General features: G+C 39.6%; 3 protein-coding genes across 4 annotated transcripts in view; 2 read left to right on the forward strand and 1 right to left on the reverse strand.

Annotated features, from left to right (window-relative positions):
• The first annotated feature begins 466 nt into the window (after positions 1 to 466).
• Positions 467 to 19,664, forward strand: camk1db (calcium/calmodulin-dependent protein kinase 1Db). The gene is made up of 11 exons (XM_087797905.1): positions 467 to 918; positions 11,281 to 11,412; positions 12,233 to 12,307; positions 12,766 to 12,904; positions 13,280 to 13,406; positions 13,556 to 13,631; positions 14,360 to 14,472; positions 15,117 to 15,195; positions 16,828 to 16,915; positions 17,024 to 17,186; positions 18,113 to 19,664. The coding sequence occupies exons 1-11, from the start codon at positions 824 to 826 to the stop codon at positions 18,259 to 18,261; spliced, it is 1,236 nt and encodes a 411-aa protein (XP_087654031.1). The 5' UTR covers positions 467 to 823; the 3' UTR covers positions 18,262 to 19,664.
• A 285-nt stretch (positions 19,665 to 19,949) lies between these two features.
• On the reverse strand, positions 19,950 to 22,613 carry ucmab (upper zone of growth plate and cartilage matrix associated b). The gene is made up of 5 exons (XM_087797568.1): positions 22,556 to 22,613; positions 22,382 to 22,435; positions 22,199 to 22,294; positions 20,338 to 20,436; positions 19,950 to 20,274 (listed from the first exon to the last, which is right to left on the reverse strand). The coding sequence occupies exons 1-5, from the start codon at positions 22,611 to 22,613 to the stop codon at positions 20,180 to 20,182; spliced, it is 402 nt and encodes a 133-aa protein (XP_087653694.1). The 3' UTR covers positions 19,950 to 20,179.
• Positions 22,614 to 24,737: 2,124 nt separating this feature from the next.
• LOC148073385 (cyclin-dependent kinase 17-like) overlaps positions 24,738 to 26,323 on the forward strand; it is a 31,034-nt gene continuing 29,448 nt past the window's right edge. For both annotated transcript variants that reach the window (XM_087797903.1, XM_087797904.1), the window contains exon 1: positions 24,738 to 24,997. The gene's annotated coding sequence lies outside the window, so the exon portion shown is untranslated. The remainder of the gene's footprint in view (positions 24,998 to 26,323) is intronic.

Here is a 26,323-nt window from a genome sequence, read left to right on the forward strand (position 1 = left end):
CCATCACGTTTACCATAACCACACTCACTGCTTGGATTGGTCAAAACGTCAACGTTTGTCACCGCACATCATCAACCTTCACCTCCTACTTCACCAAGTAGCGGGGGTTGATTACAGCTGGCGTGAAGCCATTATTGTGTCATAATGGTGTCAGCTCTCGTAACCTCTCGTTCGCCGAGATCTCAGACAGGAGAGAACTTTATAAAGTCATAAGTTCTAAACATCGTCATAATGAGAGACTTACTGCAAGACTCGCATGTTTCAAATGTGAGTCAGGAGAGTTTGACATTAGTTGCCCTTTAAAAAGGTCGCTGGTTGACCTCACAGGCTGCAACATTGAAGGCAGCAACAGCGTCTTGACGGTGCACCCTGAAAGACTCTACGTGGCGGAGTGGTTTTTAAGAAAATAGATCCTAGTCGGACCCCTTGCTCGGGTCCGGGGTCTCCCCAGTGCCGGTGTATTTGGTGCAATGCGAACACTTGAATGGTTGATCCAGAGACGAGAGCGGCGTCTCCCGCTCCTCCCTCCCATCTCTATAACAACCAGCGCCCAGCGGAGCCCGACTTCACCTGACCGCATCACCGCCTGAAGGCGCCCGGGGAGGAGGAGGTGTTTCCCGGTCACTGGGAGCTGGACGGAGGCGAAGAGCGACGTCAGACAGATTAGACCGAACCCTCGGTGAGCAGGACTCACTCCTCCTCCTTCTGCCCGCGTACATGGGCTGAAGACCAGTGGGGGCTCCAGGAAGACACAAGTGCACTACTTCTTCTCCAGACCATCGCCTTCTTCTCCCCGCGAAGACAGTACTCGGCGAGGAGAGAAATGGCGAAAGAAAACGGGGAGTCCAGCGATGGATCTTGGAAGAAACACGTCGATGACATCAAGACTATCTTCGACTTCAAGGAAGTGCTCGGGACGTGAGTAGATCCTCCGCAGACACACAACTTCTCATCCACCTGTGTGAGTCAGGCGTTTTTCCTCCGCACGACGCGCAGCTGTTGCGTGTCACAGTCTGACATCTTAACTTCTGCTTTTCACTTGAATTCAAGCTCAGTCCGCGAGGAAGAAAACCACAGCGAGTCTCACGATCTTTGGTTAAAAACGACAGAATCTAATGTGTGCCGAGCACAGCTTTGAGCGCACGTGGGTTGATTTCAAATCTCCAGAAAATAATCCAACAAACCACCTCTTGCCGAAAACTATCAACATATGAAGCATGTGACGATTAATTCATCCATGTTTATAACATTATGACCTCGTATCTAAGATCTTTCACATCACGCAATACTTAAACCTCATTTTTAATTCATCCATATATTACTTGAAAAAGTTGTTAAAACTATGAATTAAAGATCTGATCAAACTACTTCGTTATTAAATCAAATATCAAATTGGTTGACCCTCCTTGAATCTCTAATACTATATTTCGCTGTGTTGCTTTTTTAATAGACTCTATTACACCTACAGAATATCTTTGCATAAAAACAACACTTTAAATGTTTGTATTTATCAAAAATGGTTGCTGAGTGTTCCCAACAACCGACTAGTTTAAGAAGGTTTTATATATATGTATATGATTATTATTAACCTTTGTGCACTTTCATATTCCAATGTATGTTAGAGGAAAATTTCATTTTGACCATCTTGAAATGATTAAGTCAAACTCTCTTGGGTACTGGGCTGTAACTGCAATAGAAAAATGAATAAAAACAGTTGAGATTAAAAAGGTTAGGTAGTAATTAGTGTTTAATAAAGTGTATACATTAAAAAAAATAATTAGATCATCTTCATTAATTTTGATATGCAACCAACAGATCCATCCAAATTCTTTATTTTAAAGCAAACACTATCCTCAATATCCACAACTAACTTTGAAATAAAAACTGATGGAGAACTCGATTAAAATTGGGAAAGCAGGTGATCTGTGTGGAGACTGGCCAGTGTGTTTTGGAGGTGGTTTTGATGTAGAGCAATTTATGTATTTATGCAACACAAACCACGTTAAAGCCTTCAGGCTAGATTAGCATTCAAGGATTAAAAACGTGGACCTAATTTTGTTTGGATATCCTATTAAAGGAGGACAACTTTTGGATTGATCCTTAAATAGAAAGTCTCTTTTGGGCTGACTAACCAGTCCCTGTAACCAGTCCCTGTATTCAGGCCAGTGGGACGATGTCCACAACAAATGTCCACTAGGCAACAGATCCTACCACATTGTACACAGTGGTTGGAATTTGGATCAAATCATATTTGTTTTGGCTTCTGGAACATCGTTATGATCTTAGTAACACCAATATTTTCTCTCCTTATATGATTTAGCTTCGCCCAGGTCAGATCGCCAAGCACAGTTAAAGTTTTCTGTTGTAAACATTGGTGTTTTTTTTCTGTCCAAGGTCAAACTGGCCCACCCTCTCGTCCTGTGCGAATCTTTAATGTTTGAACTATTAGAGTGCCACTTCAGCTTCACTCTGTCATATCCAAGACCTAAATAAATGTTCACTCTTTCCTACCACCATGAACCATCTCTATTAATCTGAGATGGTCCATGAACCCATCTCTTGGCCTACATTGGTTCTAAATCAATACATTCATGGGACCTCTGCTTCACGAAGATTTATCTTGGGGTCACTAAACTTTTTTTTGTTTTTTTTTAAACGGGAGAACAGAGTATCTGGGGAAATTCCCGTTTATTTTGGTCCCCTTGTCCCTGACTTGACTGTTGTCTTCACGGTATGAGTAAAAAGACTTGTTGGTCAAGCTATGATTCTTTTAGGATCGTCAGTCGCCATGATTACTGGTTTGGTTTGACTACAGACAATGTTTGAGTTAAATTCCTAAGTATTCCATAGATGGTTGAACTAACAAGTTTGGGATTGTAGTGCTGATCTATGTAGTGCTCTTGTTAGCTTTTCTAGTTTCCTAAAGAACGCCAGGATACCCAGAATCTCAAGTTAAGTCACGGGTCTTGGCTTCTGGGTTCAAGCTGGACTCACACCAAAACCGGTTGTGTGGTATAGTACTGTCCTGTTTTTGCCGTGAAGGGAATATCTCGGATAATTCACCCACGTCTACAAATTTCCGCGAGCAATAATCTAATCCAGAGGTTCTTGGAACGCCAACGCAGAAGTTTTAATTGAACGCTTTTTTGTAATGTGACTCAGTAGACGGACCCGATGACAAAGACAGTAGCCATGTGTTTAATTTCTAACTAGTTTAGTTCTGGTCCGATCAAATACTTGAGTGTGAATCTAAATTTTTTCTTTTACATCTGATGCGTTTTCAAGCTCATTAAATATATTACTTTGAAAAGGCATTAAATGTCATTGTGATAAGTGGTTAAGGGGTTCTGTTAAATGTCAATGCTGATCGTTGAAAATAAAACAAAAATGAGTCATATTTCAATTTCACTTTCAATTTATTTTTTCTCAACTGCAAGTTATGGAAATTTAGACGTATATTTAGTCAGTCAATACAGGAGCTTGTGAGAATTGGAAAATACACTTAAGTTAAACATGTTTTTTCATATTTATTTATTTTTGTTTTACAAATGCAACTGTGTTAAAACTTTTAACAGTATCATTATATTTATTTTCTATTTTCTGTCATATTTTAGCTTTTATCCAAATATATATAATATATATATATAATTGTAATCATACTCTAATCATTTGATTGGCATGAATGGGATCCTCATGCTTGTTTTGATGAACGAGGCTTAAAAAGGAAGTCACTTCTAACCGAGTGGAATTATCGTGTTGATCCTCCAGAGAAAGGATGAGGGTTTGGATTTTTGTTTATTTAAACTGATTCCCTCTAGTTGACTTGACCTACTGAACCTCATTCCACTCATTCATACACGATGACACGATCTGCTTTGGTTTGTTGTCGAAGTAAAACACATCATCTTGCACAATCTTTTCTCCATCTTGTCTTGTAGAAACTCAATTTGACCGCAGACTTGTTTCCCGACATCACATCACAAAAACTCTCCCCCACATTGATGATTCATGAAGCGCTCTCATCGCGCTGTGTTGTATCGAACAGTCAGACATTCTTACTTGAAGGCACTTTTGATTTCCCCAAGGCTCTCCTTTTATTTGTGAAAAACACCAGTGAATCATCTGCGTTGAGTTGCGTTCGGAGGAGCTCGCATACCTCGCCCACCACACCGAGCACACACCTCAGGTTAGCCACATGTTACACATGAATGCATCTTCTTACGCTGATCCTCATACAGGGATGTCTCCGTCCTCATAATCGGCACAGTAGGGTTCACAAATGGCTTTGCAACCCTGCAGCTTTTCTTAAGGATTAATAATGGGCGTGGACGAGGTGTAGATTATCTCCTGCAGGTCTCCTGTTAGGTTAGCAGTCCCCATGTGACCTCCTGTCCCCGACAACGTTAGTCCTCACGGAAGTAGTCGCTGTGCACTGAAGTATCTGCTCTTATGCAAACATGCATGAAGAAGAAAGGTTTTTCCATCCAAAGATTTCCATCTCTATGTCATGCACTTATGAACTTCATTACATATAAACCTTTTTATCAGTACATCTCATCCCTAATGCAGGTTTTTCCAAATGGCTAATGATTTGAAATGTTTTTAAACTAGTGCATCAATATTGCTGTTGGCATGCAAATGGCAAAAAGGATCAAATTAAGCTGATGGAGAAGATGAGGTAACGGTCATAGTTTGATGCACCTCTATGTCTTCATGAAGTAGTAATACATTGAATTACTGACAGAAGATCAGCTACTCGTGTCATTTACACAAAAACAGAAGTTGGAAGAGGAATCGGTGTTAACTGTCTCATTAGAGTGATCTATTGCTATCAAGTTGAACACTTTTGTTGTATGTTAATTTATACTCTTGTTTATTCTTGACTGTTCTCAGAATTATCACGATACATGTTTAGGCTCCGCCCATCACTGAATGCACTCTTATACTATTCAGACAAACTTCAGAATCCCAACTTTTCTATGAACTTTCTCCTAATCCTGAATGCACTATTTTGGTGTTGCATCATGGGATTTCACAACATGCCATGTCTGTCATGTCTTTGTTTTTCCTTTTAGTTCTCTTTTCTAGTGACGAATCAACCCAGGAAGTTGGGGGGAAAAAAAAGGAACTTGAGTTTATGAAGATGCACTAGGAACTGACAGATTTAAAAGTAATGAATAACTTTTCTAAATTATATCTAAGGTCACAGGGGCATGAATGTGTTCCAAAAATGTCTATATACATTGTCTTTTTTGAACATGACTTTTCTTACATTCTAGTGCCAGAACCAATGTTAAGATTTGTTTTGGTAACGTGGACAACTATTGTGACGCAGCAATGGTTCAATGTTTGTTACGAATGAACGCGATTGTTTCCTGCTGTCGTGCGTTCAGGCAGCGTTGAATCCTTCGCATTATCAGACAGAGCTGTGTCATTAATACCAAAGCAACACTCCTGTGTCTTCCTAAGGTAGCTTTGTGAACTAATAAGATCTGTGCCACTGAAGTCCATCCTCGAGTCTGACCACTGGCCTGCAGCTAATTTCAGAGCCTTAAGCTGCTGATGGCTGTGGAAGCAAGTTAAGTAACCTGCTCAGGTGAACCTATATACACACAGCGGGCAGGAGCCGTGTTTACGGATAACAGCAGGATGTCCGCTGGCCCTATTTACATCTGATTAATCTTGCTGACATCGTTTTTTTTAATCTGTACTATCCACACCTAGTTGAAGAATTAGAGGCTGGATCTTTGTCAAACATAATATGAATTTTTGTCATGTCAGGTTGAATAGTTTCTCCCCACCCTGGACCTTTTAATATTTGTTTACGCCACTGGAACTGGTAGACTATAGTTTGTGGTTTGCAAAAAGACGCCCTCATAAGTGAGTTTTTTAATCTAAGACACACTTTCAAATGTTGCAAACCTATAGCAGATAATCAATGCAAGCTTTTATTTATTGCGTGTATATAAGACGGGTATATTTATGCAGTAATTATTAATGTAAAAATACTATTCATAATTTAAATTATATAAAACGGCACATGCTTTAATTACCATTTTACCCAGCTCACCTAGGGCACATACAAACGCGTCATTTACGTCAATTACATTTTTTACTGATCCAGCACGCGGCCAGTAGTCTTCTTTTTTGAGCAAAATTGACCATAAATGGTTTTCCACATACAGAAATGACGTATTCTTGTTTTTCCACTTGCATTCCTTTTCTTGGATGTCAGCTTTTTGATAGCTGTATATAGTGTAGATAAGGATCTTCAAATTCGAGAAGTTACATTTTTGGGTAATTGCCTGTTCAGAAAACTTCCTCTTTGTGGACGACCAGGGATTAAAGGTCTTTTTAGTTCTGCAGGGGTGATGTTTGTGCTCTCAATGTTTTTTGGAAAAAATGTGTGTCAAATCACCGGGATAAACATACCCCCCCACCCCCCCAGGTGTAATCTTAACTAAAATCTCAAAAAAGATAATAGACATTTTTGAGGTTAACTCAACAATGTCTGAACACAAAAAAGATAACATTTAACTGACCTTTTAGCTCATGTCTACACCGACAGTACTGTTGTTCAGTTTTCATAGTGATGTGAAACTTAAGTCCTCTAAGTCTTTGGAGACCTTCTGAAATGTGACTCCTGCCAGAGTGTTGGGTCCTTGAAAGCACCAATGAATGCAGAGAAAATGGCAGCTAGGCAACTGGGCCGATGGAAGTCCTTGGTTCCTTCTTCCTTTCCCACCAACAGGGTCCTTCAGTTACATTCTTGTGAAGGACATGTTTTGTAATGGCAGCTGACGATCGAGAGTCAAATAATCTGCTAAAATGACTTTAGTTTGAAACCAAAATATGCATACTCGTTATTGTCATTTACAAAAGATAAAGTATTCACATTTATTAACAATTATACCCTTAAAAACATAGATGTTTAAAAGAAGAACAGTTGTATGATTTCCATCCATATTCTATGCATTTTTCTATTTATCTATATATCTATTTCACTAAACACAATATAGAAAGGTACCACTTAAATGATAATTATGTTTATTTCTGATTGATTTAACTAAATACTTACTTTGTCTGTGTCATAAGATCATTGTGTGTGTTATGTTAACATCGTGTGTGTGTATAATTTGATCAATTGGTGTAATCATTACCTTTTATACTGTTGTGTTATTTATATTAATACTGTTATAAATAGTTACTATTATTATTATTACTTAGATATTTTTAGTCACTTAACTAAAATGTTCACCTGTCTTGGAGTAGTTTGAACAAAAATTCCTTCTACGTCTTTCATGTTCTTCATCAGGTGTCGGTCTCATTAACATTTGAAGATGTTCAGGTAAAATTCTATTTCTGGCTTTGTACATTACATTGTTTTTTCTCTCTGCCAACTAAGGCAATTTCAATAATCTGGTCTTCATAAACGGTTGATTACAATGTGTTGTACTTTATATATTACTCTTAAACCCCTTAAGATTTATAACCAAGTATGTATGATTTCCATGTAATCTAGTTCCATGTCTTTCTACTTGTCTTAATGATTGTGTTTTCCTTTTTCTCACTGTGAAAAAACAAAAGGATTGAGCATTTTTATAACCAATCCACCTGTGCACTTGTGACAAAACATAATAAACATTTTGATGAATATGATAGATATTTTTCCTAGGAAGTAGTTTGTAGTCCAGTGGAATAGTGTGTGTTTTCCAATAGTTGAGAAGAGGCTTTACAATTTCACAAGTTCTGTCTCCTCTTAAAGTTAAAGCCACTGAACCAGCTATAAAAGTGGTTGTAATGTGTTTAGTTGCATATCATAAGGGATGGGCTATATACTTATTTTACTACCGATGACAAACGAGTCATCATCTGCATTTGTTTTAGATTGTTGACTCTTTTCTAGGAGGTGATAAATTCCACCTTGCAGAACTTCATACATTTATTATTCAAGCGGAAATAAATAATTACATTACACTGCTGGGTTAACAAACGTTAGCTAGTTAACAAGTTAGCCTGGCATGAACTGTGTTTAGTTAGTGTTAAGCCTTTTTAACATTAATTATTGTAGCATTAGAAAGATTTTGAATTTTCAAGCGAAAACAAAAGAAAAAGGCGTTAAGAAAGGGGGTAAAAACTACACAAATATGATTAATAACTGTAATTCCTTTTAATAACTGTTTGTTGCTTGAATTGCTTTGTTGGGCAATCTTCAGCAAGTACATGAAGTGTCTAGTTTTCTCATGGGTTTCGTCTCATTCACATATGCTTCCTCCAGTCAAAAAGAACTGGTTTTAAATGTAGGAGAAATAAAAATGTGGTGACGTTTATTTTTCAGATCAGACAAGCCTTACTTGAACTTATTAGTTAGTATTACTTACTATTGACATGCACCACAGTTCTGTTTCTGTGGCGTTGGAACCATGGAGCTATACGTCTGATAATTGTCCGGCAGAAACTTGGCGTTCTATACGTTTATGCACCAATTATGCACACACACACATACTGTAATTTCAGAGTGCTTGCAAAAAGCCAACCAGTGTTATTCATTTTATTGCATGACTGTGCAGAATGATTATTCACAAACTGTGTCACAGACATTTGGTTAATGGATTCAATCCTTGCTTTGCTCATTCATTGATATTGATAATTACTGCCCAGCCTACTGAGTCTGGTGAAAATCTTACCCTAAAATTAACATTTGTCTCTCAGAAGACAAAATTATGACGTGGACAAACTCATTGTGAATACATCACATACACTAGAGGAGAAAAACACTGATATTAAACAAGCTTTTTCTGTTGAAGGTATTTTAATTAAATTTTAATAAGCTCACATGTACATGTTTTTAAATTCATTGAAAATATAGGTTGGATTTAATATTCTTCTTCAAGAACCTGCAGATGCTGGTTGGATGAATATGATGATGAAAGCTTCTAGTACACGCGTCACCAGTGGCAGCATTCACACATCCTCATACATAAATGCCACCAGAAGCTGCAGCTCAGTTGTTTGTGTGAGAGTTTGAAGGGAAGTTGCAGGTTTACATTCTGTCATGCAGTCGTTCACAGGATGTGAGGATGCTGCTGTTTTGTGGTGATGGGGTGTGTGTGTGTGTGTGTGTGTGGGGGGGGGGGGTTCACCTCTCCTGCTGCAGTAGGCGTGTAACATTTTCACACTTCAGTCTGATGAATCCTATTTATATGTGACTTCCTGTAATGTCTGTGCAGCTGTGGAAGTGTGGTGCATGCACGGAATGCTCATTTTCCTCACAGCAACACAAACTCGTTCATACGGTCAAACCAAGGTCTGGGTTCAGCGTCTCTCAGCGGTCCGGGGTTCTCCACCTGCAGCATTGTGAGCAGGTAGTTTGTTTGCACGCCCATGTGTATTCATGGCTGCGATTCTGGCTGACCCTCCCTTCCCCCTCCCGCCCGAGGACTGATGGAGTGAAGGATTAGCATGGATTTGATGGCCACTGAGGGACTTAGTGCAGCCAGCGACCGAGAAGCTGATGCCTGTTGGGAGGAACTGATTACACTTTGAGGATGTAATCGACCCTTTTATGTTGCTATTGAACAGCTGTCAATCATCCCAGGCAGGTTTCCTTCTCATCCGTGTTGCTCTTTTCAAGCTGTCGTTCCCAAAACCTTATTTAATTAATACCTTCTCAAGCTTATGAAAAGGCGCAGTCCTGATTACTTTCTGTGTATTGGCAGCAGATTAGAGGAATAATGACAACATGTGCAACACAAGTTGATTGCTCAGCAACAAAATGGAGAAATAAAACATGAACACAACAGGATCGGATTGTTTTTAAGAATATTATAGAACAAAAATTCAAAATGTAGAAAAGCATTATTGGCCGTGTTATAGTCTGCAAAATACAAGCCTCTATACAAGTCCAATGTGTGAGTGGATGTATTTTAAGCAAGCTTTCAAAGCATTGATCTAATTCACCGCTCAACGCAACAGTTGGTTCTATTATTTTGTGCCTCTGTTATCTCATCGGCAGCAACAAAGTCCTGTACAAATTTTGAACGATGTAAAAGTTGCTGCACTGGCTCACTGTAGCTATGTTAGCACTGAGAAACGCATGTTGTTGAAGCTGATAAGACACTTAAATCAGAATAGAAGACCGATAATCAATTGTAAATATTTGTATTTACACTGAAGCTAATGAACTTCAGGCAGAGGTTTCAGTAGACATCACTGCAGCCCATGAATTCAGCATTCAACTCTTTTTGTGCTGGTTTTTAAGGATGGATACTTAATAACAAGATCGGTAAGGATATGGAGAAAGTTAGAAAAACAATGATGATAAAAGAAATGTTAACAAAAGTCGAGCAACTATAATGGCATAAAGATGGTGCCTTGGATGATGAGAGAACAGAACAACATGACAACAACTATGACGAGCATATCTGTTGTTATTACGGAAGAATTTGAGATGAAACGAAAATTAACTCGATCCAGGAGCGACTCATGCGGATAATAAAAGGTGTGGAGAGCGGGCTCAGATTGGACTCATGTGGACATGTACGAATATGTTGGATATGAAGGGGCCAGGGCTATATGTACAACATCTAATAACGACAAAACAAATCCCAACAATTATTTTCTTCATATATTAACCGCCATCATTGACCTTTAATACAGTGAAAGCAGTAAAAGCAACACACACTATTGACCTGATGTATTCACTTTAAAGAAAAAACTTTTACCAGTTTTCTTTATCAAACTGATAAACGACCTGTGTTATGTTAATTTTCGAGAATAAATATTGTGTGCTTCCCTTCGAGGTGTACACTCACACCTCCATCTGTACTGCCACACATCAAGGAGCTCGGTAAATGTGCAAGAATAGAAAAAGGGGATGTGTAAAGAAAACAAGTCCTGCTTCCTGCTCTGCAAGCTTCATTAAGGTGGACTCGCTGTGGTATCATAGCAACAGATGCAGATTACTCGAGCAAATATCCCCTTAATTCTGTATTTGTTTGTATGGAGACAGATGGCTACAGAAGACGTGTATTTGAGTTATACAAAACTATTTTTGTTCCTCTTTAGAGGTTTCTTAAAATTGTTTGCAGTGCCTTTGGCAGCATGCGCTCTATAAGCCAACGAGGGCAGCTGACAGCTTGAGTCAAGTCTTCGCCACTTCCCAGTAAATGTTCCCAATATGTTGTTTGTGTACTCTGGCCTTGTCCACCCGCCTCGCTCTCCTCTGTCAATATTGCCCGTCCAAGCAGGCTGACGTGTTTCTCCCCTCGTATCTTGCAGCGGGGCATTTTCCGAGGTGGTGATGGCTCGAGAGAGGGCCTGCGGAAAGATGGTGGCCATCAAGTGCATCCCAAAAAAGGCTCTCAAGGGAAAGGAGACCAGCATCGAAAATGAAATCGCAGTGCTTAGAAAGTAAGTACTGAACGACACTAGAGTTGGAAGATTTTTTTTTTTCTTTTGCTTCGATTGTCTGATCAGTCTCAAAAAGGGTTACAGTGCAACCCCAATAGTCAAATGAGACTGACACCAGGTGAGATCCCTTCGTTGCACACCGGGTTATTCCCCGGAGAATCTCTGTTATCACTGAGTGCAGAAGTGACTGTCGTGGGCGTAGTTGCCTGGTTACAGTCGCCGTCTTTTGACTTCTGCTTTTCCTCTTTTTGTCGTGATCTCCTGCACTCGGCCCCTTTCTCTGAGTTTGTCAGCGCTACGACTTTTGCTAATTTGCAAAATACTGTGTCAAAGTTCTGATGGTTGATTAGTCCTCCTATGACCTTTTGTTTCCAGCAGCTAAACCTCATCTGTTTGGGCTTCTACTGAAACCCTGTTGGCTGGTTGCTTGGACACAAGACTTCCAGCATCTCTTTCCATCCTGTTTTATTCTCTCCAAGTGCCCCTGCTGATGGGGGTTGCCGTGCATGACTCACTTCCGAACATCCTCTCATTTCTATCACACAGCTCAACATTAGACTCCAAAAGGGTTTCTTTTCATGCAACGAGTAACATTCACACCCATGAGATGAGTAACATTTGCACAAGTGTGTAAAAGAACACGCATGTAGGAGCACACATGAACACAACAGAGGCTGTTTGTTTGAATAAACACAAGACGCATCATGCTGTCAGTGGTCGCCGGCGCCATTATTTGAAAAGAAAAGAGGCTAATTGTGGCTCATTAGTTGCTTGTGCTTTGATAGAAAAGCGTCTACATGGTCTGTTGTTTCCTTCGCAGGATAAAGCACGAGAACATCGTGGCTCTGGAGGACATTTATGAGAGCTCCAACCACCTGTACCTCATAATGCAACTGTGAGTACCAATCCGCCATCTTGATCATCTGTCTTCATCCACCCTCTCATCATAACGTGACGTACAGTGTCCAAAACCCCCCACAAATTTATAGATTAAATATATTATTCTCTTAATACTAACAGTTTTTTACTTTTATCTATTTTCGATGTAGTCTTTGCTTTGTTTGTGATTCTTTATTTGTTTATATACTTGATATCTGTGGGAGTGTTTTATTTTGTTTTTTTTCTGCTGACATGTTGACCTCTCTAAAATGTGTTTGAAGGATGAAACGCAAAGTCCTTGCTAATATAGTGAACAGCGTTTGACATCCACACTGTTGTTTGTACAATCATGGCAAGAAATGCTGTCCATACTTGCTTGTGTGTAATAATAGGATAATAATTACATACTTTTTGAAACCCTCTTGTATGAAAATAGCGTTGTAAAAATTAAATTCTCTACGTGTTGTGCTGCAGGGTCTCGGGAGGAGAACTATTTGACAGAATTGTAGAAAAGGGTTTCTACACAGAGATGGATGCCAGTCGGCTCATCCGACAGGTGTTGGACGCAGTCAACTACCTCCACTCTATGGGAATCGTGCACAGGGACCTGAAGGTACAATGGAGATGATGGAGGTTCTGAGTTTATAATCTTATAGGTCTTTTATTTGATCGTTTGAGGAATCCACACCAGGTCCTAACATGAAAGTCAGAAGAAACTACATTTATTCATAACCGGTGTAATCTGTGAAGTCTTGTGGCATTGTGATGTTAAACCCATTGGATGTCTTTTGTGTGTCACCTGAATGACGGGTAACTAGTGTAGGTGGTCAGGAATAATCATCAGTGAATTAATGAATCATAGAAGGCAATAAGATTTGATGTGAAAATAAAAATATTGCATAATGTACTATTGAAGACCAGTTGTCGGTGGAGAAAATATAAAATGTATGTAAGCTAAAAGAGTCTTTAACCAACTTGTCTCTCGCAGCCAGAGAACCTTCTTTACTTCAGTCCCCATGATGACTCCAAGATCATGATCAGCGACTTTGGCCTGTCCAAGATGGAGGGAACAGGTGACGTCATGGCGACGGCCTGCGGGACACCAGGATATGTGGGTGAGCTCAGACTAGAATGTGAGATGAGCCGTGTTAATCAGATGTGTTATTTACCCACCGAAGACACCTTCTCTTCTCATTAGGCTGCTAGATTAGGACAACTCTCATTTCATCTGAAACTAAATGTGCAACTTTTGTTTCTATTGCAGCCCCTGAGGTTTTGGCTCAGAAGCCCTACAGTAAAGCTGTGGACTGCTGGTCTATTGGGGTCATCGCTTATATCCTGTGAGTATCTATTCATGATTGATCCAAAAAAAAAGATATTTCACCATGAAAAGTATTTTATAGAAAATCGGTCTGGATTTGAGGCTTGAATTGAAACGGCGTGCATGTAACACAAACGTATCCTTAAAGGCTTTGTGGGATTATTTCTTATCAGTGGCGTCCTGACACAAATTGGCAGGTGGCACACCTATCGTGACAGAAAGATAGTCTAATCTCCTGTTGCAATGTTGCTGCAGCTGGGAAGGTTCCAGCACCTGCAGTTTATAAATAATCCGACTCCTTAATGATACATGTTAGGAAACCAATTATTTGGAGGTTTATTTCAAACTGATGCGAAAGTAAAATATTTCGCTATAATCTCTTTCTATTAATTGTCTTAATAATTTGAATATCTCTAACGATCCGTCTAAATCATTGACATTTTATCTAAATTCCGAAACATGGATCAACCGGTCAATGCAAAGCTTTGCCCTGTGGCTCAGCTCTTTCTTCCCTACAACAGACCGACACAGACCTCGTGGGCACAAAGTCAATTGCTCGACTGTGTCCTTCAGTTTAAGTCGTTTTTCTCTAATCCATTGACGGGGTCTCCCGGCTCCCGGCCGTATGAAACAATAAATAAGTGCCAGTGAATAAGATTATGTTGCAGCAAATCCTTTTACATTTTGGATTCAAGTTCGTAACGTCGGCTGGTCGATGACACGGACTGTTGTGTAATCTGTACTCAGACTCTGCGGCTACCCTCCTTTCTATGATGAGAACGACTCCAAGCTGTTCGAGCAGATCCTCAAAGCCGACTACGAGTTTGACGCACCGTATTGGGATGACATATCTGACTCAGGTGAGCCCACTCGCTCTGTTATCTCTTTCACCGAGGTACAGTTCACCTATATACATACACATTATAGTAGTTACTTTCGAAGTCTCTAAAATATACCTCAGGAGTTGTTTATAATTGTCACTTTCTTACTATGAGTTCAAAGCAATTCACAATGAAGAACATATTTTGCTGGTGAGACTCTCTCCGGAAGGTTTGTTACTATAGCAACAGCAGAAGTCCATATTCTATGAGTTTAACAGTTATTATCTAATGATTAGTATATATTTATTTTTAAAGTGATTCAAAAATAATTACAAACTGTATGTAGATAGTATTTACATTGAAGAACACACACTCCTTAATCAACTCAATACTGATGGTGTGTAAATACTGTCAGCTACAAGCCTTCTCTAGAGGAAGTTAGCTTGAGTCTGTTGGAATGAAGTCCTTTGCTGCTCTTTTTTTTTTAAGTGGGGACACTTTCTGAAACAAGAAGTGATGATCACAACGACTTAAAAAAAATTGAATAAAATTGTCTTTGAAGCAAATGTTTAGACTAGGAATTGTTGGGCTACTATTAAATACTACTAATACGATGGAACACTAGGGTCTAACTTTGAATGCATGGCTCTATATCAAACTCTGTCTTCATTTTTTTACCACAGCCAAAGACTTTATTAGCAGCCTGATGGAGAAGGATCCGGAGAAAAGGTTCACCTGCGACCAGTCCCTGGAACATCCCTGGTAAGAAATGGTCACCGCCGCACACACACACACACACACACACTACCGGAGACATCAAAGATTTCGGAGTGGTTAAACAGCAGCGTGACTCATACGGCCATTTGTCATGAAGAGCATGTCCTCCCACTGTCATCTGTCGCCATGGCTCCCAGCTGGACCCCCCCCTCTCAACATCAGTGTCGCCCTCAATGAGAAATCTGTTGTATAAATGGCTGCCAATTAGTGAGCGGGGTACTCGTCCTTAAAGAATGTGGGCGCGTTAATGAACAATTAGGTTGTCCTCCCATGTCTGAGCTCCGTCTGACAGAACGCCTCCTCGGCTCGCTGACGTCTCAGGACAATATGAATGAATCCGATGACGGATAATGGGCCTTTCTCAGCACCGAGATACAAATATGTGAGTTTTGACACCAGCAGCAGGTGTCATAACACTGAGAAATGACTCTTGTCGGCCAGGTCTGGGAGACAGTCATGATGATGAATGTGAAGCGGGGTGGAATCTGCTGATACCATTTCAGCTCATCGATCAGAGTTTTACAGATATGAAAATAAATGCCTTTGGTAAATGGAGGGAATTGCTTTATTACTGCAATGGGAGACACAAATAATAATGCAATATTCTTGTCTATTAAATCAAATTCATCATGATGCCAAGTTTGATGCTGAAGTTTTTTAGTCGCACAAAGCTGTGAATAAGTTACAAAAAAAAGTTAGAAATGTAAGAAAACATAAAGCATGATCTTCAGCAAATGTGTATTATTTTTATTCTACCTAGAAAGAGTTTTGTCATCATGTTTAATAGTTAAAATAACTGTATTTGTGAAAGTGTCTCTTGAGGAACTCGAACTCGAGAGACTTAAAGTGGATTAAGAGTGGTATAAGGGAGTAGCCAAGTTTGAAGTTGTTTGTCTAGTTTTAAACGGTCGTATTGAAATTAAATAAAAGGTGACACTTACTTGAGTGTGCTGCACATGTTATTTATTTATTTTTATAACTATTTATCCTAATTCTAATAAGTTGTATTACATTTATTAAACTATGCGATTGCAAAATCATGGCCTGCTGGTATACAAATGTAATTATTGTAGGTCTTTCCACATTATTTTTTTAAATCTCAATCTTGGAATAATAATAATAAAAAGCCTTGTGGTTTTGACCATAAATATTGTATTGTACCGTATTGTTTAACATTTATCATTTTAATAAGGTTACATGGAGATGTGTTGTTTGGGCTGCAGTCTGAGATCTGTCATCTGATGATGAACCTTAATTTAGAGTTAAACAGCTATTGTAGAGCCTGATGGCTGAAACTGTAATTGGATGACCTCACTGCTCACTACATCTATTCTGATCTCAACACTAACTAGTGAATTTACAAGCAGTACTTTTTGTACTCAAATTTTTGCCAGCCTTTAGAGGAAAATAAAATACCAATTTTAAATAAGTTAAAACATGTTTCATTATGTTTATTTAACATGACCATCCAACAACATAATTTGTCATGTTTAAACCACCTGTTTGTATTTGAACAGCCACTCATCAGCAGTGTATTCAGGATGGACTCAAACTCTCATCATTGACGTGACTGTTCTAGTGCGAGTGTTCATCACGTGTCCCACTTGAATATTGCAGGATTGCGGGCGATACTGCACTCTGCAAGAACATCCATGAATCAGTCAGTCGGCAGATGCGGAAGAACTTTGCTAAGAGCAAATGGCGGGTGAGAACACACCAAACAAAAAGAATAATCTATGGCGGAGAGTAATCTGTTCCCAGCAGTTGACGTGGTGTGTGCGAGTGGTATTACACGTCTCCTCTCTCCCTGCAGCAAGCCTTTAATGCCACAGCTGTGATCCGTCACATGAGGCGCCTGCAGCTGGGAACCAGCTTCAACAGCAGCATCCACAGCTCCAGCACTGACTCCAGCGCCGGCAGCAGAGTCCCATCCAAGAGCCAGTCGGTGGACTGCGCACCACTTTCCCTGAAGGACTGTGAGTGACACGGGAGGCACTCGCCGCAGATGTTTTCATAACAAACATAACATTTGTGCTCCTCACTGTTGGTACCATGAGGTGTGCTCGTCATCAAAGGAGCCTTGAACACAGTTTTCCAATAGTTCAAGCTATTAAAGGTGGTTCGCATGAAAGCGCGCATGAAAATACTACTGGTGTCAGAATATTTATCATCGATCTACTCATCACTCCGTGCATTTAATTTCTTTAAAAACGTGCTCTACATATAATCTTTATTTGTCAGCCTCTAGTGAGTCAAGTCACGGTCCTGGCCCCTTATCTTATAATAATGATAATAAACATTTATCTAGCACTTTTTTGCGACGCAAAAAGACTTGTCATGAATGCCAATATTCATCCTCTAGACTTTGAAATCCGAAGCACAACTGTCCTATTCTTGACATCAGGATGTCGTGTAGAAGACCCATCTGACAGTAACTCGATACACGCCACTTTCACTGACTGAACTATTGGATTACCTTCAAACCATAACTACAGCACCTAAATACATGTCAGCCAAGTTTGTTTTTTAAATCTACTGAGTTATTTTGTTCCTTTTTACCAAAGAAAATATAATCTCTTTTATTATTTAGTTTTTCTTCCAATGGACAAGCTCTGTTTCCTGCTTTGTTTTTTAGCCTTTGAGCTCCGAACTGACTCATTTTCTTGCTTAGTAAACTTGTGCTTCCAGCTTAGTTCACTCTGTCTGGCTCCCTCCCGTAGGTATTCTTACTGCAGAATACCATAATGACTGTTATATGAGTGCAAAGCCACAGTTCTCATTCATTCAATGAACAAGGTATATTATGGTCAAACCATGGCTAGTTGGATGTTAGGGTGAATATTCTATATACCTGAAACACTGTTGACTAAGGTCTTCTAGTCACCATCCTATCTCCCTCCAGGTACAATCAGCCAGTTGCCCTCTTCAGTGACCTCCTACGAGCAGGACTCTCACATCTCCTCCCCTGTCCCAGAGGAAGCGTCTGTTCTGGTGGAGGCGCCGCGGCCGCGACCCTCCACCGTCACGGTCATCCACACTGGGACTAAATGACGCCAAGTTCCGCGGGAGGTGAGCTGGGAGACCACGGAGCTGTGAGACGGCCTCGTGTTTTAAAAAGGTCATCGCCCAGTTTGCCATCCCGCAACCTCCCGCCCCGTTGTGCCGGGGTGGGCCGGAATTTGAGGAGCTCCATTTTCAAAAAAGTGGAGGTGAAGACGAGCTCTGAGGGAAAGAGTTGTGTTCAGCCTGGATCCACTGCCTGGCACTCAAGTGCACTGCCACAGTCATGGTACTCCAACAGCCGGGACATGGTGTGGAACTAATGGAACGCTGTGATATATGGATGCGCAGCAGTTCGGTGGAGCAAATCAACATCTGTAGTGAATCTTTGTAACATCACCTGTACTCTCATTTGACAGCTTTTCTCTTGTGTTTCTGTGGTCGCTGCTGCAAATGGCCAACACGGTCTTTACTTGCTGCAGTACGACAGAGACACGTTTCCTCGCTTCAAAGTGCGTAGTCTTGTGGTCTGGGCTGGACTGAGAGTGTTCTCAAGGCTGCAGCAGTGAGAGAGCAGAAGAGCCGCACTAATGGATTTATTTATTTTCCTACTACATGTCTCAACTTTTCTAGCAAGTATGCCATTTTTAGGTGAGGCCGGACTGAAAAAAGTTGTTTATTTATCCGTCGTACCGTTGTAACCAAGTTGCTGAAGTACTGTGAAGTGCCCCCTTGACCACAAGAGGGCGACCACGTGTTGCTGCTTTTGTGAGAAGTTCTCAGGGATGTTCTGACCAAACCCTCTGCTAGACCTCCGAACACTGCGTATGAACGTGCCATCAGGAGAGTGGCAAAACAAACGGAACATGAATTTTTCAATTCTCATCTTTAAAACATTTTATTCAGTGGCGCATGCAAAAAAAATGAAATCACATTTGTTGTTTACTAGTTGAACTTCTGTGGTCTGCTTCCGCTCACGTGAAGTGGCAAATTAAAAACAAAACAAAAAGAAGCTTTCTTCCCGGTCTGTAGAGTTTAGCAGAATATGTGTGTGTGTGTGTGTGGTTTAATTTTCTTGTAAGTGCGAGGGTTGAAGATACAATTATCAAATGTTGTACATGCTCCGCAGACTTCATCTCTAACTGTCGTAAAATATTCAAATTGTATGTTTACAGTAAATTCAAATCTCGACACTTGTTCTCTGGGAGTTGAGTGTTTCTTTTTGTCTTCCCTGTAATCTTCTCAACAAAAAAACTATTTGTGTGCATGTTCTAAATATTTTGTTTGGACTTGATTCGTGTATTAAAGGAAGTTGGTTTGAATTTATTTTGGCTTTTTTGGCAGAGTAATGTCAATGTTTTCTTTTTATATTTACACTGTAAATGTTTGTATTTTTAACCGGAAAATGTATAGACATGATCTTGTATGTTAGTGAATAAATGTAAATAATTATTGTTCGAGTTCTGTATTAATTTTCTTTGGATGTTGATTTGAATCATTTTGATTTGACAGATTTCCCACCAAAAACCAAGTTTTCCACCCAAACTGAACTCAAAAGTGTGAAGAACAAATTATTTTATAATTAAAAACATTAAAATGAATGAAGGCAAATTTCAGCCTTAAACCTCAGCAGGAGTGACGAAAATCTGAGATCCGCGTTAGCATGTTTACCATCAAGAGAAGAACGTTGAAGAAAAAACAGTTTTTAGAAATACATTTTAAATAAAAAAGCTTAAGTGTACCCTCCTTGGGTAAGTCTTTATTTTTGTATTTTTCTTCTTCATATGCAGTTTATTTTGTACACAAGAAAGAATAGTCATCAAAACAGAAGCGCAGGTTAAAGATGAATCTGGCAACTTGTTTTTTAATAGTTTTTTTTTTTGTTTAAAGATTTTGCCATTATGCCGTTTAGGACAAGAAGTTGAAGAAACACATGTTCAATTAAGTCTATCTACATCTAGATGAAAGTTCAGATGTGTCGATTGTATTCTTGAGGAGGATCCATCCCATCATAGTGGAACTCCCTCCACTGCTCCGTGCTTTCTCTTGTCCTCTCGTTTTGTTCTGAAAGACCGTATAATAAAGTTCAGGAATGACTCGTGACATTTAAATATGAGCTCCACGTACCATCATGCTCCTCTTCAGCGTAGCTCTCGAACTCGTTCCTCTTCTCTTCATGGAACTCTCTCCTCCGTTCATCGGCCGCCAGAACCTGCCGCTGCTCAGCTGAAAGTCATTTGTTTTATTTTAGATCAACTAGTAATTTTTCAGAATCTCAAGAACCTTTATTTTGAGACTGACACTTTGTTAAAATTTGACTGTTGTATTTATTTGAAGAAGCAAAACCACCTGTCCATCAGTGGGTCTGTCCTTGACTTCAAAACACTTCCTCATCTCAACAGTTCTAGTCACAGACAATATGTCTGCCTACTATGAGGCGTAGATCATGAGTCCATCGACAGCTAGCTTGAGGTCGTTTTCATTCACTAGATTCAAAATAACAAGGTGTGATGCACTCAAGGAAGCCCGGACAAAGGCTGCTGAATGATTGCTGAATATATTTCTTAGCTGTGATGCTGTGACTCAGACGATCTGTGATCATTCACCACAACACAGAACATCCTAAGTAAAGTGGAATTGCACAGTAAGTTGACATTTCCATGAGAAAAGAGCAGCACGACCCACAGTCGCACACTCGTCCTTGTCAACCCGGCTGCTAGAAACAAAGATAAATAGATGATCATCTAAAGGCAGTCGATATCAAAGCCGCATTTTCTTGTTTGTGTGTTGTGTGAGTGAACACACGCTGATGATGTTTAATCTTTGTGTAAAAAGCAATTGAGAGAACAGAAGTAGTCCCTGTTGATGCTTACATAAAGAGTATGTTATATAACTACAGTCTCATGGATTATATTCCCCTTTGTTGATAAATCTGTGTAAAGAGTTTAGTAAAAGAAAAATATGAAAAAAGATAAGTCATAAACGAGAGAAAACAATGTAATGTTAGTAACGGAGTAGAAAACATGCATTTATAAGGTGGGAAATCATCAAGGTCAACATAAAAAGTTAATAGACTTTTCATCATACGAATATTTAATATGAATATTAATCTCAAAATAACTATTTCATATGATAAATTGGTTCAGTCTTTCTCATCAAGACAGTACACGTGTGGCCCCCGGGGTCACACATCGTCTTACAGGTTTGAAAAGGTCAATTTGAATAAGAATAATGAAAAACTACAGGGGTCAAACAAGTGAAGCCTCTCACAAATAATTTATCTTTTGCAGGCATGGACTGAGATGGACCTTCCAAATATGCTGACCTTTGACCTCCTTTGGGGATCTTGAGCACAGCTCTGTGCAAGGTGAAGGTGTAGTTAGAATATTATTATAAAACAGCATTTAAAGTCCATCATTTTATATATTGAAGTGTCAATAAGCATCACGTGCACTTGCAACTTCCAAACATGTGTGTATACTTCAAATTGATCCAAAATATTTGTCTAATTCCAGCTCATCCTGCTGGCGTGTCGGCACATCCAGCTCCCAAACTCTCACCCACTCGCTCCTCACACTGTTTATGTAAGTTTCAGTCAGAGCCGTGGTCTGTGTGTTCTCTCACCTACCTGCTGCCGGAGCTGCTCATAACACATGCGTTACATCAGCCCGGAATGTCAGACACATTATTGTGGGAAATTTCACAGCAATTCTATGAAAGAATATTTTTTTTCACTGGAGAATGATGGACCTCCAGGCAGTCCTGGGGATCCTGCTGCAGGCTAAGATCTCAACTATCTACCTGACTCATCTTTTTAGCTTGACTTTCATTCAGGGTTTAATAAAATGAAGTCAGATACCTTTCTCATGAATTAATATTTATCTATTAATATCATAGATTCAGGCCATCTAGTTGTGTACACACACACATGTTGCCACCAGCTCTATGATATAAAGGGTATTATTTCAAAGTTATTGCAAAAACTCACCATCGATCTCGTCCTGCGACTTGACTCCTCTCCTGCTGCGTCTTTTGAAGAAGTTTGAGGCGTCAGACTCTTTCAGGAAGATCCTCTTGAGCAAACCTGCTGTGCCAGCAGAAGATTTTGCTTGAAAACATGAAGAAATAAGGATGTTTGCTTGATTTAAAAAATGCTGAGGCAGCTCTTCACCTTGTGGCTCTTTGTCTGTGCTGGGAACAGTTGCAGAATGAACCTCCAGAGACACTGCCGGAACACAAGTGGACTAAGTTAATGGAAGAGAGACTTTGATGTCATTAAGATGCCTGACACGATAGATGAATTCAGTGTTAGTAAACAGAGAATATGCTCCTGCACTGGACTCACAGGAAAGTGCAAAAAGCACCACAAAGAGAGTCAGGAGGCTCCCGGACGTCCAAGACATCTTCAGGTTCCTGTTAGAGGAGCTGAGAGATGAGCCTGTGGCAGAGGTGTAGGTGTGTGTGAGAGGAGGGCTTTGGGATTCATATACTTGACTGTCAGTCACAGGGAGATTTAGTGGGGGGGTTGGACTCATATGAGATGCTGAACATAAAGGAAACCAGATTGTTAATCATGTACACACTGGTGAGTGTGTGAGGCCAAAGATACCCGTACAAAACATCAGTTTTCCTGCTGTATGAAGCTTGTCAAATCACACTGTGCTGTTGCTCTGCCGTTGAGCTTCACCTCAGCATATTATTGGCAATATGATGTTTACTTGCTGGCCGGGAAGGAAAGTTGAGCAGGAATTAAAGTGGGAGGATTTAGGAAGATGTTGTCATTTTACTGTCAAAGTCATTTAACCATGTGTTTTTTTATACAAGCTTGTAACTTACAACAACTATGTGATTGAAGGTCATTCTTCAGGTGGTTTCCGTCAACCAACTCCTGAAGAATACTTCCCATCAATCTCAGAATGTGTGAACTGTATCATTACATTTTTCTTACTTGTGACGCCAATTTAATTTGACATTTGCATCATCTTCATATTTATTCTGTACAGCACCCTATCAAGTAGATCTTTTGAACGTACAGAATGTTGACTGTCACCTGGAGTGGGATTAAATAAAATGTAGTGTCAACTCAGAAGACTAATTTTTAACTCAGTAATACAAAATAAAGTAAACAAATTGTTAACAGAGTAGATAACAGTTTGATACATACTCACTGTCCATTTTTAAATCTCGTCTTAAAACACACTTTTATTCCCTGGCTTTTAACACAGCATGAGACTCTGAGCTGTTTTAAGTGCTTTTTTACTTGTTTTATTTGATATTGTTTTTACCTTTGTGTGTTTTAACTATGCTTTCTTTTATGTCACTGTACAGTACTTTGTAACAACTGTTGTTGTTTTTAAAGCGCTTTATAAATAAAGTTGAGTTGAGTTGATAATTCGTGTAAACTTCACAAACAAAGCATTCTTTTTTTTTAGCTAAAATAGAAAAAAGGACCGTATATACTGTATATACCAGACATGCTATATGTGTATGAATATTGCTCCTACCCAGGTGCAAAACAAATAGACTCAGGGACTCATTCATCCCTCGGGCTATTAAATTGTACAATTCTGAGTTCCGGGGCAGGAGTGGAGTGAAAGTATCTGGATTTTCTGTGCTATGTTAGTCTTTGTATCCTTTGTCTTTGTTGTTTTTCTTTGACCTATGTTCTTTGTCTTTATCTTTAGACTTAGATTGTGTCATCTTGTTCTTCCTCTTTATGTTCTTCTTCTTATTTTATTTTTTAAGTATTATTTTTTTATTGTTTATGAAAAATTGCTGGCTATTGGTAAAAAACAATTTAGTTCAATAAAGTTTTACCTTACCTTACCTTACCTTATATAAGAATCTTTTTTTAAATTAATATTTCACCTTCAACTAAAGTAACCCTGTGATTGTTCAGCTGTCCTTTCTGACGCCTATACGATTGGGAATCATCAGTAACAAGGACAACATAGAAAAAAGACTAATATTATAAGAAAAGGATATGATACAAAGTAAATAAACAAATGGATTGTGTTTTATTTCATCATTAAAACACTTTTTACTTGAATATAAATCATAAAACAACAATTTTATATGATAGGTTATTTACGGCTTCCTAAATAATAAAACGGGCAAAATGTTGCACATTGCCTTACAAGTATAAAAAGGTTAATTTGAATTAAAATGAAATAAAATAAAACAGTGGTCCTAATTTAGCAACCAAATCATTCATTTGTTGATCCAAAATAATATATATCTATATATATATATAGATAATTATATATATACATCAGACGCGCTTTATTTGTATGAATTTGAAAAATCACCTCTTTCTTTAATTTATTAATCTTTCACCTTCAACTAATGTTAGCATGTTCGGTTGTAATTTCCAACGTCTATCGACCGACAGAGGGCGCTGTAAGGCCACGTTGGCTCTTTCGTAGGATGTCCCGGTATCTTCCGCTAGGTGTCGCTGTTCCCTGCGGTGAGGTAACATCCGCGGTCAGCGTCAGCAGGACGAGCTTCAGTCACCCTCGCAGCTCAGCTCACTCTGTCATGCTCTCCGCCGCAGCAGCGCGTCCTGTTTCTTCACCGACGTTCAAACTTTGACGCTCGCCATGTTCGTGGACGTCAGAGCCCCGCGGATGTAGGCGTCTTTTGCGCCTGGAAGTAAACCACCTCCGCAGCGAACCCCGCACACAGAAGACGCTTATTTGAAAACCCTCTCGGACGTAAAGACGGCATCCGGCCTGAAGAGAAGCTCCGAGGTGGGGGACTCCGGACGGAGCAGCGCTCATCGGTTCTGGTAGGTAGAACCGGCGGAGAAACGTCGGCGGTTTTGGACGCGAAGAAGAGAGGACAGTTGTTCGAGTGAAACGCTCGCGGCTTTGACACAAACAGGAGGAACAATGCAGCAATGTTTACTGTGACTCTGTGAATGCAGCGTTTGTTGTTCCAGCTCGTCTCGCTCACCGGCGGGTGGTCGCAGTTAGCTAAACAAGCTGCTAGCAACATGGCTGCTCCCTAGAAGTTTACCTACAACTATATCATTATCCCGTGTGTGTGTCTCTCTCGCTGTTTGTATGCGTGCGCCACAGTGTGTGTGTGTGTGTGTATGCGCGTGTGTGTGTGTGTTTGTCTCTGTACGTGTGCGAGTGTGTGGCAGTCATGAAGACTTCTGCTGCTCTGCTTGTATCGTCTTGCACGGCTGCGATCAACCAACGCACTGACCCACATTTCACAGGTGTCATCTTTGTCTGGCCCTTACATTTCTCCAGCTACACAAACACACGTACACGCGCACACACAAACGCACAGTATTAACTGCCGTAAACCATCTGTGTAGACGAGCCAACATAAGACATGTTTGGTAAAATAAGAGTTGCCAAATTCTGGTAATGCCAGGGACCGTTGGGCAAGTCAACGGGGTCTCTTATTATGTCCAACCGACTAGTTCTAATCTTGGATCCCTCAAGAATAACCTTGCTCTAAAACAAACTCCAAGATCATGCAGGTTACATTTGTGTGAGAACAAATGATGCGTTGAATACGTCATTGCTCTGAAGAAATTTAAAAACATTGCTTTTTAAAAGGCAATTGTATAATTTCATTGTATGAGAAGAGACAAGATTGCACTCATTATTTGTTACAAGCTATCAAGCTTTAAGAAGAAAACAACATTAGCTTTACAACTTGGTCATAGTTAAGTTGGTTGTCTTTGATTTTCCTTTTTAACTTTACTGAATTTAACATCGTCGGCACTTCAGTATCACAGTTACTCTCTATATCGCTATAGATCAGGCATCTAAATGCTTTTTAAAGAATTGTTTTTACTAAGTTTAAGGAACTGTTACAGAATTCCTTTTGCAAGGTACTCTTATGTTTAATTGTTTTAATGAGAGTTGAGTAGCAGGTTTTATCACCATGTCTTTTTTGGGACATGGACTTCATCACAAAGTCACTTACTCTTTGATAAACACAGTCTTAATTATTCAAACGTTTAGTTTGATGCCTAATTATAAAGTTATTTCAAGATCAAGTGTGTTTACAGATGAAAGAGGAAGATGTTTAATTGTAAAACGGGTACACGGACAAGAATGTTAATTATACACAATTTCTGTTTGTGTATAGA

Source organism: Callionymus lyra, chromosome 8 (genome assembly GCF_982586985.1).
Source record: "Callionymus lyra chromosome 8, fCalLyr1.hap1.1, whole genome shotgun sequence".
Taxonomy (NCBI): domain Eukaryota; kingdom Metazoa; phylum Chordata; class Actinopteri; order Syngnathiformes; family Callionymidae; genus Callionymus; species Callionymus lyra.

Excerpts from the sequence above, each read along its gene's own strand:
- camk1db (XM_087797905.1), top strand. The coding sequence starts at position 824 with ATGGCGAAAGAAAACGGGGAGTCCAGCGATGGATCTTGGAAGAAACAC. Across the intron at positions 13,632-14,359 it reads GGGGTCATCGCTTATATCCT|ACTCTGCGGCTACCCTCCTT; the intron begins GTGAGTATCTAT and ends ATCTGTACTCAG. Across the intron at positions 17,187-18,112 it reads ACCACTTTCCCTGAAGGACT|GTACAATCAGCCAGTTGCCC; the intron begins GTGAGTGACACG and ends ATCTCCCTCCAG.
- ucmab (XM_087797568.1), bottom strand. The coding sequence starts at position 22,613 with ATGTCTTGGACGTCCGGGAGCCTCCTGACTCTCTTTGTGGTGCTTTTT. Across the intron at positions 22,436-22,555 it reads GGTGCTTTTTGCACTTTCCT|TGTCTCTGGAGGTTCATTCT; the intron begins GTGAGTCCAGTG and ends GTGTTCCGGCAG. Across the intron at positions 20,275-20,337 it reads CGCTGAAGAGGAGCATGATG|AACAAAACGAGAGGACAAGA; the intron begins GTACGTGGAGCT and ends ACGGTCTTTCAG.